Below are 15,031 nucleotides of genomic sequence, written 5' to 3' on the forward strand. Positions count from 1 at the left end.
TTCACTCACCAATCTGGGTTGTCATTTTTACTTGGTTTTTCACCTCTGAGTATTTTTTTAACATAATTTTTTTTAATCTTTACTTATTTTTTTTAATTTTTTTTAACGTTTATTTATTTATTTATTTATTTATTTTTTATTATATTTTTTTTTTAATTTTTTTTTTTCAACGTTTTTTAATTTATTTTTGGGACAGAGAGAGACAGAGCATGAACGGGGGAGGGGCAGAGAGAGAGGGAGACACAGAATCGGAAACAGGCTCCAGGCTCCGAGCCATCAGCCCAGAGCCTGACGCGGGGCTCGAACTCACGGACCGCGAGATCGTGACCTGGCTGAAGTCGGACGCTTAACCGACTGCGCCACCCAGGCGCCCCTGTTATATTTTTTTTTAATTTTTTTTTCAACGTTTTTTATTTATTTTTGGGACAGAGAGAGACAGAGCATGAACGGGGGAGGGGCAGAGAGAGAGGGAGACACAGAATCGGAAACAGGCTCCAGGCTCCGAGCCATCAGCCCAGAGCCTGACGTGGGGCTCGAACTCACGGACCGCGAGATCATGACCTGGCTGAAGTCGGACGCTCAACCGACTGCGCCACCCAGGTGCCCCACGTTTATTTATTTTTGAGACAGAGAGAGACAGAGCATGAACGGGGGAGGGTCAGAGAGAGAGGGAGACACAGAATCTGAAGCAGGCTCCAGGCTCTGAGCTGTCAGCACAGAGCCCGACGCGGGGCTCGAACTCACGGACCGCGAGATCATGACCTGAGCCGAAGTCAGACACTTAACCGACTGAGCCACCCAAGCGCCCCAATCTTTACTTATTTTTGACAGAGATAGAGAGGTAGCATGAACAGAGGAGGGGCAGAGAGAGAGGGAGACAGAGGATCCACAATGGGCTCTGCGCTGACTGCAGTGAGCCTGATGTGGGGCTTGAACTCACGAACTGTGAGATCATGACCTGAGCCAAAGTCAGACACTCAACTGACTGAGCCACTCAGGCACCCCAACCTCTGAGTATTTTTTATTAATTTATCAACTGCCTGCTAAATTTTAATTAAAAATATAAGGGTACCTGGGTGGCTCATTTGGTTGAGCATCTGACTGTTGATTTCAGCTCGTCATGATCTCATGATTCATGACACTGAGTCCTGCGTGCTAATGGGAGTGAAGCCTGCTTATGATTCCCTCCCCTCTCACCCTGCCCTCCCCCTGCATATATGCACATATGCTCTCTCTCTCCCAAATTAAATTAAAAAAATTTTTTTAGTATAATTCAAGCAACATTTTTAGTTTTCATCCTGAGGACAGAACAGGTTATGTAGTCTACCATACTGCTAGAAACAGAATATCCACGTCTTATTCGTTTCTGTATCCCAGTACTTGATAGTGCCTGGCCCAGAACAAATAGGCTATGGCTGTTTGCTGAAATTATCACAAACTCAAGATTGAGGTGGAAGATGTGTTTTTTTATGGTTTGCACTATTTCCCTCAACATTTGGATTTAAATACTTTTAGGCAGGGAATGCACTCTTTAGTTTTCTACTTTTCTGTTGTCCTACACTCAGTCATACCATAAATTTATTACTTTACAGCCTGTAAAGGCATTTGAAATTCTAGTCTTGGTCTACTAAATTGAACTTTATGGAGATAAGGAGGAGGGTAGGGGATACTAAAAGGACTACTTGATTAGGAATTCCCACATGCTTACCTGCTGGTGATTGGGAAAATGTTCCATGGCTTTGAGCAGCAAATGGGTCACATCGGCCAGCAGTCGGACAGGCATTCCTGCAGCAAGATCTTGCTTAGTTAAGTTAAATACACAGGCGCTTGCAGCAAGTTGTACTGGCAAATTCATAGGGTGGTTTCTCATCCCAGTAACCACAAGCTGGAAAAAAAATTAGTTTTTATTTACAGTATAAATACAAAACCTCTTAACATAGCATCATTACTTTGTTATCTATGATAATTTCTATGACGTCTTATCTTTTTTATCCTCAAGTGCAAAGAGCCTAGGGCATAGTAGTCACTCATCAACATGTAGTTCCTGCCTACCTGGTTCAGGAAGGTATCAAGTTGTTCATGTTGGGGTATTTTTCTGTTGGGCTAATGAGTTTTCTCTATTCAGATAACTCATCTTTGTATTTCTCAGACATAGTACAGTGCCTATTATACACTGAGCACTAAATAAATTTTTACTGACTTTAGAGTAAACAAGTGGCAAACTTTTCATTTTCAAATCCCGACATTCAGTTCCTTGAGGACACTGCTAAAGTTACAGTACCATAAAATCCATTCACTTCCCTCTGGGCCTAGATAACCACTTCTCATCTTTTCCTCTCTCCTCAATCCTCCCAATCTTCACTATCAGCTGAAGACCTTGCTTCCAATTACACTGAGAAAATGAAAACATTCAGAGAAGACTTTCGGATTCTCACTACCACATGTATCCCCTTTACCAGTATACAAACACCCAAATGCTGCCTTCCTGCCTACTACCATAGAGGATCTTTTGGGCTCATCTCTGAAAGTAGGCCCTGCACTTATATGCTAGATCTTTCCCTTCTTGTTTACTCAAGGACATTGCTCCAGCTCTTCTTCCCTCTCCTATATCAATTTTTCATTCTGTAGTGGATCATTCATATTAGCATAGGACAAACAAGCTATTTTTCTCCCATCTTAAAAAAGAAAAAAAAACCTCCTTCTTCGGTTAACTATCATCTTTTTCCTTTGCGCTCTTTTGCAGCCAAATTCCTTAAAAGAATTGTCTATATTCTTTTAAATTTCTCTGTACCATTCCCTGAATCAATGAATAAGTATTTTAGATGAGGACTAGAGGTCCTTTGTTGCTCAGGTTCATAGTAACCAAAACCAAAAAAAGATAATTCATATACCAAGTACCAATATCCTCTGGTATATATGGAGGGGATGACAGGTGTTGGGGATAATAGCATCTCAGTGATTGAAATGTTAAGCACCCCATTCTCAAAATTTAAGATAACTGGCTGGTTAAGTCATTTTTGGCTCTGCCACTAACTTACTGTTACATTATTTAATCTCACAGACCCTCAGTTACACAATCTGTAAAATAAGAGATAAAACTTTTCTCTTGGGATTATTGTGCCCACTAAATGAGGCATCAAATATATAATACAGTCCTATATTCCCTGGCTTCAAATGTGTATAAGAATTATCTTTGGGGATTATAAAAATGCAGATTCCTGTCCTCATCCAGCCCTATTGAATCTAAATTTCTTGGAGTGGGGTTCACAAATATACTTTTATTATTTTTTTATTTAAAATTTTTGTTTTTATTTTTACAAATGTGCTTTTAAAATAAACAATATTCCAGGGGCGCCTGGGTGGCTCAGTCGGTTGAGCCTCCGACTTCGGCTCAGGTCATGATCTCACAGTTTGTGGGTTCAAGCCCCGCATCAGGCTCTGTGCTGACTGCTTGCTCAGAGCCTGGAGCCTGCTTCAGATTCTGTCTCCTTCTCTCTCTGCCCCATCCTCCGCTCATGCTTTGTCTCACTCTGTTTCTCAAAAATAAATAAAATGTAAAAAAATTAAAAAAATAAATAAATAAATAAATAAAAAATAAAATAAACAATATTCCAGACTTCTGGTGGACAAAGGACCACATTCTTTTTTTTTTTTTTTTTTTTTTTTAACATTTATTTATTATTGAGAGACAGAGAGACACAGAGCATGAGCAGGGGAGAGTTAGAGAGATGGGGAGACACAGAATCTGAAGTAGGCTCCAGGCTCTGAGCTGTCAGCACAGAGCCTGACATGGGGCTCGAACTCACAAACTGTGAGATCATGACCTAAGCCGAAGTCGGTCGCTTAACCAACTGAGCCACCCAGGCGCCCCCAAAGGACCACATTCTAACAAACACTGCCCTATGCTATCAACTAAAATTAAGAATCTTCTTTTCTTGGGGCACCTGGATGGCTCAGTCAGTTAAGCATCCAACTCTTTTTTTTTTTTTTAATGTTTATTTATTCTTTGAGAGAGAGAGAGAGAGAGAGAGAGAGAGCATGAGCAGGGAAGGGACAGAGAGGGGGAGACACAGAATGTGAAGCAGGCTCCAGGCTCCGAATTGTCAGCATACAGCCCGACGCAGGGCTCAAACTCATGAACTGTGAGATCATGACCTGAGCCGAAGTCGGACACTTAACTGACTGAGCCACCCAGGTGCCCCAAGCATACGACTCTTGATTTCAGCTCAGGTTATGATCTCCCGGTCATGGGATCAAGCCCCAAGTTTGGCTACACACTGTGCCTGGAGCCTACTTAAAAAAAAAAAATACTTTCTTGGCCTTCAAAAGCTGTCTTGTTAAGAGATTTTAATTGAGGGGGCGCCTGGGTGGCTCAGTTGGTTAAGCGGCCGACTTCAGCTCAGGTCATGATCTCACGGTCCGTGAGTTCGAGCCCCGCATCGGGCTCTGTGCTGACAGCTCGGAGCCTGGAGCCTGTTTCAGATTCTGTGTCTCCCTCTCTCTGACCCTCCCCCGTTCATGCTCTGTCTCTCTCTGTCTCAAAAATAAATAAACGTTAAAAAAAAAAAATTTTTTTAAAAATAAAAGATTTTAATTGAGGAATAACATGAATTAATTATGAAAGCACAGGTGGTTAGTAAGTGTCATGGAAAGATGCCTTATGGAATTCCAATATTGTATTTCTTTAAAAAGTCTATATGGAAGCAATACAATGCAGTATTGTAATTCTAGTGTTATAATTCAATTTTCTACTATAGATGGTGAAAAAAAATATCACACTGGTCACTGGTTTTAGGTAAATATGAGGTGGAAGGCAATGATGTTGCTTAATGAGACTACTATAATACTTCAAAAACTTTATGCAACTATTTTCTCTCTCATTTATGGCTAAAAATTAAAATCATACATCATCAATCCCATTACCCACCCCACCCCCCAAAATCCAAAGATTAAATGCAAATTTTCACCATTTTCTTCACAAAACCATCATCTATATCAAGGGAGATAATTTCAAAATGTTCATGTTCCTTATTCTTACCTTTAAAATTTCTGGCTTTGTTTTTTCCATCACATGAGTCAGGCTAAAAAGGTGAAATAGGGCTTCCCGGACAAAGAATGCCCGTTCACTGTACCGCTTCAATGCTTCTGCAATCTGAGTTTCATTGGCTTCTCCAGACACCTTTGAACATAGCCAGAAGATTAGATTTTAGGATTTTTTCAACCCTCTAACTTTCCAAACATCATTTGCATAGATGGCACCCAGGATAACTATGTAAGGCCTGAAACAAATGGGAATGATTACTTTCCAACCTACCCAGGATAGTCATCCTGTGAAGGTGGACGTATGCTAAAGAGATGTTAGATAGGCTTAGACCCCCCTATAAGCCTTTGGGTAAGATTTTCTATAGTGCACCTAAAGTAAATCCTAAGATATTTAACACTATTTATAAAGCCTTACCACGTAATTAGATTCTTATCTCTCCCTTAAGGTAACCCCTTAACTTCCCTAACTCAATGTTAAAGCTACACTGGCCTTTTTTCTCTGATCTTTTAATTTTTTTTTTAATGTTTATTCATTTTTGAGAGAGATTTAAAAAAGCATGATCTCACGGTTTGTGAGTTCGAGCCCCGCATCGGTGTCTGTGCTGACAGAGTCTGGAGCCTGCTTCAGATTCTGTGTCTCCCTTTCTTTCTGCATTCCCCATTCATACTCTCTCTCTTTCTCAAAAAATGAATAAAACATTTAAAAAATTGAAAAAACAAAGCAAGGACATATTATTCAAGTCAGGAAAGAGGTTACTTTTGTGGAGAAAGAGGGAGCAGTGATCTAGATGGGGCACACAGAACTTCAGGGTAGCTGAAAAGTTCTATTTATTAACCTGAGTAATGGCCTCAAGTGTGTTCACCTTATTTGCACCTTCTTAAGCTACACATTTGTTATTTATGGTCTTGACATCTGTCTTATTCACATTAAGGTAAAAAAAAAAAAAAAAAAAAAAAAAAAGCAAAAACAACCTCTATCTGTCATTCAAGGAGCTAATCTCTGTAAGTTGGAAGATAGACTACAGGACAGATGTGTGCCAATTGACATAAGAGCACATATTAAGCATTTATAAGACTGTAGAAATAACAAGGGAAGTTTTTTTACAAATTCTTTTTAAACTATGTAAAATATACACACATACATATTGGTCTTAATTATGTACTCACATATATAAATGGTTATTGAATAATGAAAAATTTCTAAGTGTTCAGTTCTTTTTTAATCATCCTAAACTTTTTCTTAGATTTTCTTAGATTTAGAAAGACATTAAAATATTATGTGAAATAAAAAGGATTATAAGCAGGAAAATGTAGAAAATGTATAACAATGATTTCAGTAATACTTGATTTACTCACATCTGGTTGATTCAACTACTTTTTAATATCTATATGAAATACAGCCTCAAGTTATCTTTGAATGTAAAATTAAAGAGTTTTTGTTACTGGGAATTAAATACTCTAAACAAATTTCACTGCATGTATGTTTTATTCAGTGATCAATACTTCTCTAGCCAGTGATAAACCTTCAAATCAAGTAGTCTGGCTCCTCAAACTATAAGCATCTTCAGTTAAGTCAAGTTCATATGCTAGATGACAAAAAACAAGTATCTGTATGTATTAGTTTCTCAAATAAATTAATTAATTAATTAATTTAAGGTGTGTGTTTGTATGTTTGTCAAGAGTGCAAGCCAGGGATGGGGGGGAGGGGCAGGGGGCAAAGAGAGAGGGACACCAAGAATCCCAAGCAGGCTGACAGGAGCTCAATCTCACCAACCATGAGACCATGACCTGAGCCAAAATCAAGAGTCAGACATTTAAATGACTGAGCCACCCAGGTTAAAACAGAGAAAATGTCCTCAACCACTAAATTAAGCCTTGTTAATATTTAATATACTGAGTAAAATTAAAATTTATATTCTAAGGAAAATTTTCCTTTTCTTTCCTTTTTTGTTCTTAAATGTTTATTTATTTTGAGAGAGAGAAAGCAAGCAGGGGAGAGACAGAGAGAAAGGGAGAAAGAGAATTCCAAGCAGGCTCCATGTTGTCAGCACAGAGACTGATGCGGGGCTTGATCTCACAGCCGTGAGATTATGACTTGAGTGGATTTCAAGAGTCCGGACACTTAACAGACTAAGACAACCAGGAGCCCCTAAGGAAAAATTTTCTTATAGCACTCTGTATATAACTCTATTATAGCATCTTCCACACTGAATTAAAGCTATTTTAAAATTTATCTGTATCCTCTCCACTAGAATAGAATTCCTTGAGGGCAGAGGCACTAACTCAGACATCTTTAAAAAGTACTCAGTAGGAGACTGTCTTTGAAGCTGTTCCTGAATTTACAACTGAGAGAACACGGGCAGCCCAGAATGGCAGCCCAGAACGCCAGGAGGGGAGATTGATGCTGTGGGAGAAAGGGGTTCATTATGGCAGATGACCTAAAGTGATTCCTGTATAAAAAATTACCAAGTTCAGAGAGCCTTGGTGACTCAGTGGTTAAATGTCTGACTTCAGCTCAGGTCTTGATCTCGTGTTGACATCAGGCTCTCTGCTGTCAGTACAGAGCCTGCTTTGGATCCTCTGTCTCCCTCTCTCTTTAACCCTCCTCTGTTTTCTCTCTCTGTCTAAAAAATAAATAAACATTAAAAATAAATAAATAAATAAATAAATAAATAAATAAATAAATAAATAAATAAATAACTAGGGGTGCCTGGGTGGCTCTATTAAGTGTCTGACTCCTGATATCAGCTCAGGTCATGATTGATTTCATGGCTTTGAGATAGAGCCCCTCATCTCATTTTGGGATTCTCTTTCTCCCTCTCTCTCTGCCCCTTCCCCTCTCTTTTTCTCAAAATAAATAAACTTAATTAAAAAAAAAAAAATTACATGGGGCGCCTGGGTGGCGCAGTCGGTTAAGCGTCCGACTTCAGCCAGGTCACGATCTCGCGGTCCGTGAGTTCGAGCCCCGCGTCAGGCTCTGGGCTGATGGCTCGGAGCCTGGAGCCTGTTTCTGATTCTGTGTCTCCCTCTCTCTCTGCCCCTCCCCCGTTCATGCTCTGTCTCTCTCTGTCCCAAAAATAAATAAAAAACGTTGAAAAAAAAAAAATTAAAAAAAAAAAAAAATTACCAAGTTCTGGAGCCTGGAGGTACAAGATCGAGGTGCCAGCATAGTTAGATTCTTGTGAAGGCCCTTTTCTGAGTTACAGATTACAGACTTCTGATATCTTCATATGGTAGAAGGAGGGCTAGCTAGCTCTCCAGCCTTAAATAAGGGCACTATTCCCATTTATGAGGGCTCTACCCCCATGGCCTAATTACCTCCCAAAGGCCCCACCTCCAAATACCACCGCAATGGGATTAAGGTTTCAATATATGAATTTTGGGGATGACACATTCAACCCATTACAAACATATACATACATGTGCCTGTACTTGTTATTACATAAGTTGCTTCCTGTATGCTCTATTCAAAACTGTGTGTTTTTCACTTAGCAATATACTTTTGAGATCAGTCCTTCCCAGTACATATAAAGAGCTGTTTGGGGTTTTTAATTAATAAATAAATAAATAAATAAATAAATAAAAGTACTTAGTAAACGTTTTTTGAAATGGATCAACTCTTCTGCCTAAAAACTTATACAGATCTTCACTGAATGTTGATTATTACAGTTCAATATAGGGGTCTTAGTTCAAGGGAGAAGTTTAGCATATAGATTTAAGGACCAAGAAAAGGAACACTCCAATATTTAGAGACCTGGGAGAGGAAGAAGAGTTTTTTATAAAAACAAGACAAGAGTGATACCCAGGAAGCTGAGTAAAAATAAGTATTTCAAGGAGGATAACATCAGGGGCTCCTGGGTGGCTCAGTCAGTTAAGCGTCTGACTTTGGCTCAGGTCATGATCTTGCGGTTTGTGGGTTCGAGCCCCACGTCGGGCTCTGTGCTGACAGCCCAGAGTCTGGAGCTTGCTTCGGATTCTGTGTCTCCCTCTCTCTCTCTCTCTCTCTCTCTCTCTCTGCCCCTCCCCCATTCACATTCTGTCTCTCTGTCTCTCTCTCTCTCAAAAAATAAACATTAAAAAAAAAAAGGAGCATAACATCAACTGTGACAAATACCACCTTAGATCAAATAAGATAAAGACTAAGAACTAATATTGGATTTAGCACATTTCCAGTGATTCTCAGGGACTGGAAACCACAGCATGCTAGATTACCCCAAAGTCTGGGAATGAGATGGCCAACAAATCCTAGGTGTGGAGGGGCACCTGGGTGGCTTAGTTGGTTGAGTGTCCAACTCTTGATTTCAGCTCACGTCATGATCCCACGGTTGTGAGATCAAGCCCCATGTCAGGCTCCATGCATGTGGAGTCTGCTTAAGATTCTGTCTTTCACCCTTTGTCCCTCTTCCCCATTCATGCTTTCTTTCTAAGAAGAGAAGAGAAGAGAAGAGAAGAGAAGAGAAGAGAAGAGAAGAGAAGAGAAGAGAAGAGAAGAGAAGAGAAGAGAAAAGAAAAGAAAAAAAAGAAAAGAAAAGATGGTAGTTGTGGAAAAATGGAAGATTCAGGAAGCTGATGGTGACAGGAGAGCAAATTTGGTGGGGAAATACTGACGACAGAAATTCTATGGTAAGTAGGAAAGTACTTAAGATTCTCAAATACAGACAATGAGATGTAGTGGAAAGGACACATGTCCTTTGGCATCAAATAGTCCAACACAAAGGCAGACTCTAGTATCAGTTGGTTGTAACCCTTAAAGCCATTCCCTCTCACTGAGGGCAATAATACCTCTCTCAGAGAGTCAAGAAATCCAACTAAGTAATATACATGAAAGTGTGATAAACAAACCACTTGTTCTTATAACCACCAACTCAGAGTACCACATAATGCCTTATAAGGAATACTGGAGAGTCACAGTGTTTCTATTTCTTACATTCTTTAGTGTGGCCTAAAAAACCGAGGCACGTAAAGCCAAAAAGCCAACCTCAACTAATTTAAAGCATCACACTACTAAGACAATCATTTCAGACAAGTTTTTCATCAACTTTGCTAAACTGGGCGATTTTTAAAAAAATTTAAGTCTTTTTAATTTATTTTGAGAGAGACAGAGACAGTGCAAGTAGGGGAGGGGAAGAGAAAGAGGGAGAGAGAGAATCCCAAGCAGGCTCTGCCCTGTCAGCACGGAGCCTGACACAGGGCTTGTACTCAAGAACCCGTGAGATCATGACCTGAGCCGAAACCAAGAGTTGGACGCTTAATAGACTGAGCCACCCAGGTGCGCCCCTACACTGGACTGTTTTTAAAAAAGAGATTTGGTAATCTCTGCTCTCCTTCCTTAACATGACTATTTTTCAGTTCTCAAATTAGTAAGCAAATAACTTCAAAGGAACATCAATTTTTGAATATAGTTGAATAAAGGGCAAAAGTTCCAATGATCTCTTTAAGTATGTTTCTTTTTTTAAAATAATCTCTACACCCAATGTGGGGCTAGGCCTCATGACCCTGAGATCAAGAGTTGCATGCTCTCCCAATTAACCCAGCCAGGCGCCCCCCACCCCATGATCTCCTTTTTTTAAAAAAAAAAATTATTTTAAAACGATTCTCAACTTTAGCTGTATATTGCAATCACCATGGGAGCTTTAAAAAAATACTGATGCCTGAGCCCCACTTCCCTGTGGTTCTGATTTAATTGTTAAAGCTCTACAAGTGATTTCTTTTAATCAAAAATTTTTTCCAGGGTTGCCTGGCTGTCACAGTCAGAGTAGCAAGCGACTCTTGATCTCAGGGTTGTGAGTTTGAGCCCCACATTGGGTGTAGATTACTTAAATAAACAAAACTTAAATTTTTTTTCCAGCTTTATCAAGATATAATTGATATATATCACTGTATAAGTTTAAGGTGCACAACATGATCGTTTAATACATGTATATACTGTGAAATGATTACCATGATAAGGTTGGTTAACATATCCATCACCTCACATAATTATACTCCAGATGATTTTAATTGTAGTCCAGGTTGAGAATCACTGCTTCAATGTTTACAGAGGTAGAAACTAGACAATAATAGCAAATAAAGTAGGTGCTTCATATGGCCAAGATTTCAAAGCAATAACCGTTCTGTTTGTGAAATCAAACTTGTTTTCACAGAGGCATTATGGAATACAGATGTCCTACTAGCCTCAATTTTGTGACTTCGGCTAATTCACTGAAGAGTCTGTTGGTTTTTAAAAAGAATTAGCAAAAATTTTACTGCTCTGGTATCACACCAGATCCTCTGGTAGGATTTTTGCCTTGAGAATATTATTTAGCTTAATGTACCAGGAACACATTCCTTCCATCCTTTAGGACACAGGTCAAGCTCACCTTTTCTGGGAAATTCTACCTCAATTCTCAGCACACAGGGATTTCTTCTCTTCTAATTTTTGCCATTCTTTACTATCAGGCCAATTTGCTAGGCAGCAATTTGTAACATTACAATAGTAATTTACATTTTTATATTTCCTTCATCAACAAGCCCTGTGCTAAACATCTGTCTTGTTCCATAACAAGTTGTTAAGTAAGGTCCTCACACTTCTTGTTGCCCTGAACCTGGCTTATGCGATCTTTCCAAGTCTGGCCCTGATGCCTACTTCTCCAGCCTTATCTCATTGCTTTATGACTTTCTACTGTTGCGTTCTAGCTACAGCGGCCTTCTTTAGTACCTTGGATGTACCATGCTCCTTCCTATTACATATATTTACATATATTATTCTGTCTAGAATGTCCTCTACCAACGTACTCATCCTTAAGATTTACACCTACTCGGAGTACCTGGGTGGCTCAGTCAGTTAAACATCCAATACTTGATTTTGGTTCAGGTCATGATCTCACAGTTCATGAGTTTAAGCCCCACATTGGGCTCTGTGCTGACCGTTTGGAGCTTACTTGGGATTCTCTCCTCTCGCTGCCCTTCCCCCGCTTTCTCTCTCTCTCTCTCTCTCTCTCTCTCTCTCTCCCACCCTCCCTCCCTCCTTCCCCCTCTCTCTCTCTCAAAATAAATAAACAAACTTTAGAGAAGGGGCACCTGGGTGGCTCAGTTGGTTAAGCATCTGACTTCAGCTCAGGTCTTGATCTCATAGTTCGTGGGTTCAAGCTCCATGTCAGGCTCTGTGCTGCCAGCTCAGAGCCTGGAGCCTGATTCAGATTCTTTGACTCCCTCTCTCTCTTGTCCCTCTCCTGCTTGCACTCTGTCTCTCTGTCACTCAAAAATAAACATTAAAAAAAATTTTTTTTAATTCTTTACAGAAGCCTAAATTAAATCAAGTTTGTTGAACATTCTCATACATAATACTGTGTATCTTCCAGATTCTTAGCACAATAAAGTTTAAAGCATATATATGTGTGTGTATATATAGTATATATAAAAATATATATATGTACGTGATATATATTTAAACATGTATTTAAATGTGTATGTGTGTGTATATATACTTAAAGCACACACACACTGTTGGCATATGATATTTGATTGTCTGACTCCCTCACTAAATTACAAGCTCCATGAGGGCAAGATCACATCAGTCTGGTCTCACCATCAAATCCCCATGTCCAGCACAGTGCCTAGTGCACGGAGGCACATAAACATTGAATGAATAAAATTCATTTTTTACATTCTATTTTTTAAGGTCTAAATTTACAAATAATTTAAGAACTGAGATGTTCATAAGATGCTTACAACTAACTTTTCCTTCTCCTTTTTTGAGTCAATGCTGGTTACTCAAAAAAGATACCTTGCCATTTGGGTCACAGTATCCGCTTCTAGGCCATCCCTGACTCTGCTCCAGGTGGGATCAAAAGATGCTTCTGCTTAAGTAGTGTTGGCAGTAGGGGGAAAAAATGGGGCTCTGGAATTAAACATAAATCCAGTTGTTGGTTCTAACTAACTATAAAATAATGTAATTTCTATGAGTCTGTTTCTCATCTATAAAATGGGGGTAGGGGGAGCTAATACCTATCAATGTAAAGCATTTAGAGGATACAGTGTATATGAGAAAAATATTAGTTTTTCTTAAACTTGCCATTATTCTATCCTTCAAGGTCTGACTCAGATACTATTTTTTCCATCAAGTCCCAGATTCTCCAGCTAGAAGAAATTTCTCCTACTCTTACAGCAATTACACTGATCCTTGGCTTTACAGTTGTTGAGGATTGTACCATCACCATTCCTGTCAGACTTAGCTCCTTGGAGGCAGATCCTGTATCTTTTTCATCTTTCAATCCCAAGCTGTACCAAGCAGATGAATTTAAACTATTAGGCATGAAAAACCTTAAGAAAAGCAAAATTCCACCATTTCTACAGTAAAGATCTCCTTGGAGAACTTGACTTCCCAATGGATACCAATTCAACAAAGAGTTTTTTAAAGAAACCCATTAGAAATGGTATGTTTCAGTGGTTCAAAATATCTAAACATTACCAGCATGAAAATGATCATTTATCCAGGGCCTACTAGGACTTGCACTTTACATATATGACTATTAATTTTCAGAAGAATTCTGTAAGAATATCTGCTTTACAAATAAAGAAATGGAAACCCAAAAAGTTACATCCATAGCTTGCTCTGAGTCATGAAGCAAGTAAGCTAGGATTTTTATCGCAACTCTCTCACTCTAAAGCAAGGCCTTTCCACTACACAATGCCCTCTTTCACAAACATGTTCCATATATTGTTAGACATTCATCTTAGTGGAGTTTTATGCAAACTAAGACATTGGTCAGCCTGACAAAATAATACATTTTTAAAGTCTAACCTTCAAATGTCCTTCGCCGGTGAGGAATTCAGAGTAACCTGCATCAGTGGCCAGCAAACCTACAAACTGCATGCTGGGCCGTTGTTGTATAAAGGCTTCAACAGCTTTATCTGTCACATGCTTTCTCCCAGAAACATCTAGTGAGACAAGGTTGGGTAGGATGTCCTTTTGTTCTAGTAAGCGAAGAGCTATGTCTGATGTAAACTGTTTATCATCTGAAATATCAAGATGATTCAGATGTTTCAGTTCCCGAACAACATCCAATATCTGGGTAGTTGTCATTTTTAAACATTTCAAGTGGTGCATGGTTAGAGACTTGAGTCGGTCTTTGCAGGCCAGCAAAGCTGTGATGTCTGTGATCGAGGTGTTAGAAATATCCAGGCTCTCTAATCTTGGCAACGAGGCAACTTCAGCCAGGTCTTCATTATAAAAGAGAACGTTAGTGATGCTTAATGCTCGAAGGCCAGAAAGCCGGCTGAAGCACCGCTCATAAGGATCTTCGAGGGAGAGAGTTAATGAGTTCAGCACTAGGCACTGGAGATTTTGCTGGATCCATTTGTTACTGCCAAGCCCGCTGATGATGTCTGTAATTGTGATGTCAGCATTCACACCTGTGGCATCAAGTTCCACTAACTTGTGGTGGCAGAAGGCTTTCCGGAAAGCAACGGCAGAGATCTTGGCTTTGCGAATGCAAGCTCGCTTTAAGCGCATCTGGTTGCCCCTGAAAATACCTACAGTTCCATCATTCAGTAGACCTGGAAAAAAAACAAGCAGCACTTAATTTCAAAAAATGATTAAAGAATTGCTAAAATTTCCAGCATACTTTAAATTTCCAAAGCACATCCATGTAACAGTATTTCATTTAATATATGTTAACAATTCCACAAGATAAAAATATTATCTACAACTTATAGATGAGTAAACTGGGGCTCAGAAAAGTGGCTTTCCAAGATCAGAGAGCTAGCAAGTGGCAGAATCAGGACTGTGGTAGGTATTACAGATATTCACTAAAATCTGGTTCTACTTGCCTTCTTGGACACAGAGAGAACTACATTTTCCAGCCCACCCTTAGCGTTAGATGGGGCCATGTGCCTAGTTCTGGCCAATGGGCTTTAGGCTGAAAGACCCGAGAGTCAGTGCATGATTTCCCATGTTATCTTTTCCTGCATGACAAATGAGGAATCTTCAAGTTCTAGACAGTATAGT

At 39.4% G+C, this 15,031-nt stretch overlaps 1 protein-coding gene across 1 annotated transcript in view; it reads right to left on the reverse strand.

Annotated features, from left to right (window-relative positions):
- Positions 1-15,031, reverse strand: part of ZYG11B (zyg-11 family member B, cell cycle regulator) — a 90,956-nt gene that overhangs the window by 43,229 nt on the left and 32,696 nt on the right. The window contains exons 3-5 of the mRNA XM_058717365.1: positions 13,826-14,580; positions 5,039-5,179; positions 1,709-1,885 (exon numbers count right to left, since the gene is read on the reverse strand). Coding sequence (XP_058573348.1) covers positions 1,709-1,885; positions 5,039-5,179; positions 13,826-14,580 — 1,073 coding nt within the window. The remainder of the gene's footprint in view (positions 1-1,708; positions 1,886-5,038; positions 5,180-13,825; positions 14,581-15,031) is intronic.

The sequence above is a fragment of the Neofelis nebulosa genome, chromosome 2, assembly GCF_028018385.1.
Source record: "Neofelis nebulosa isolate mNeoNeb1 chromosome 2, mNeoNeb1.pri, whole genome shotgun sequence".
Taxonomy (NCBI): domain Eukaryota; kingdom Metazoa; phylum Chordata; class Mammalia; order Carnivora; family Felidae; genus Neofelis; species Neofelis nebulosa.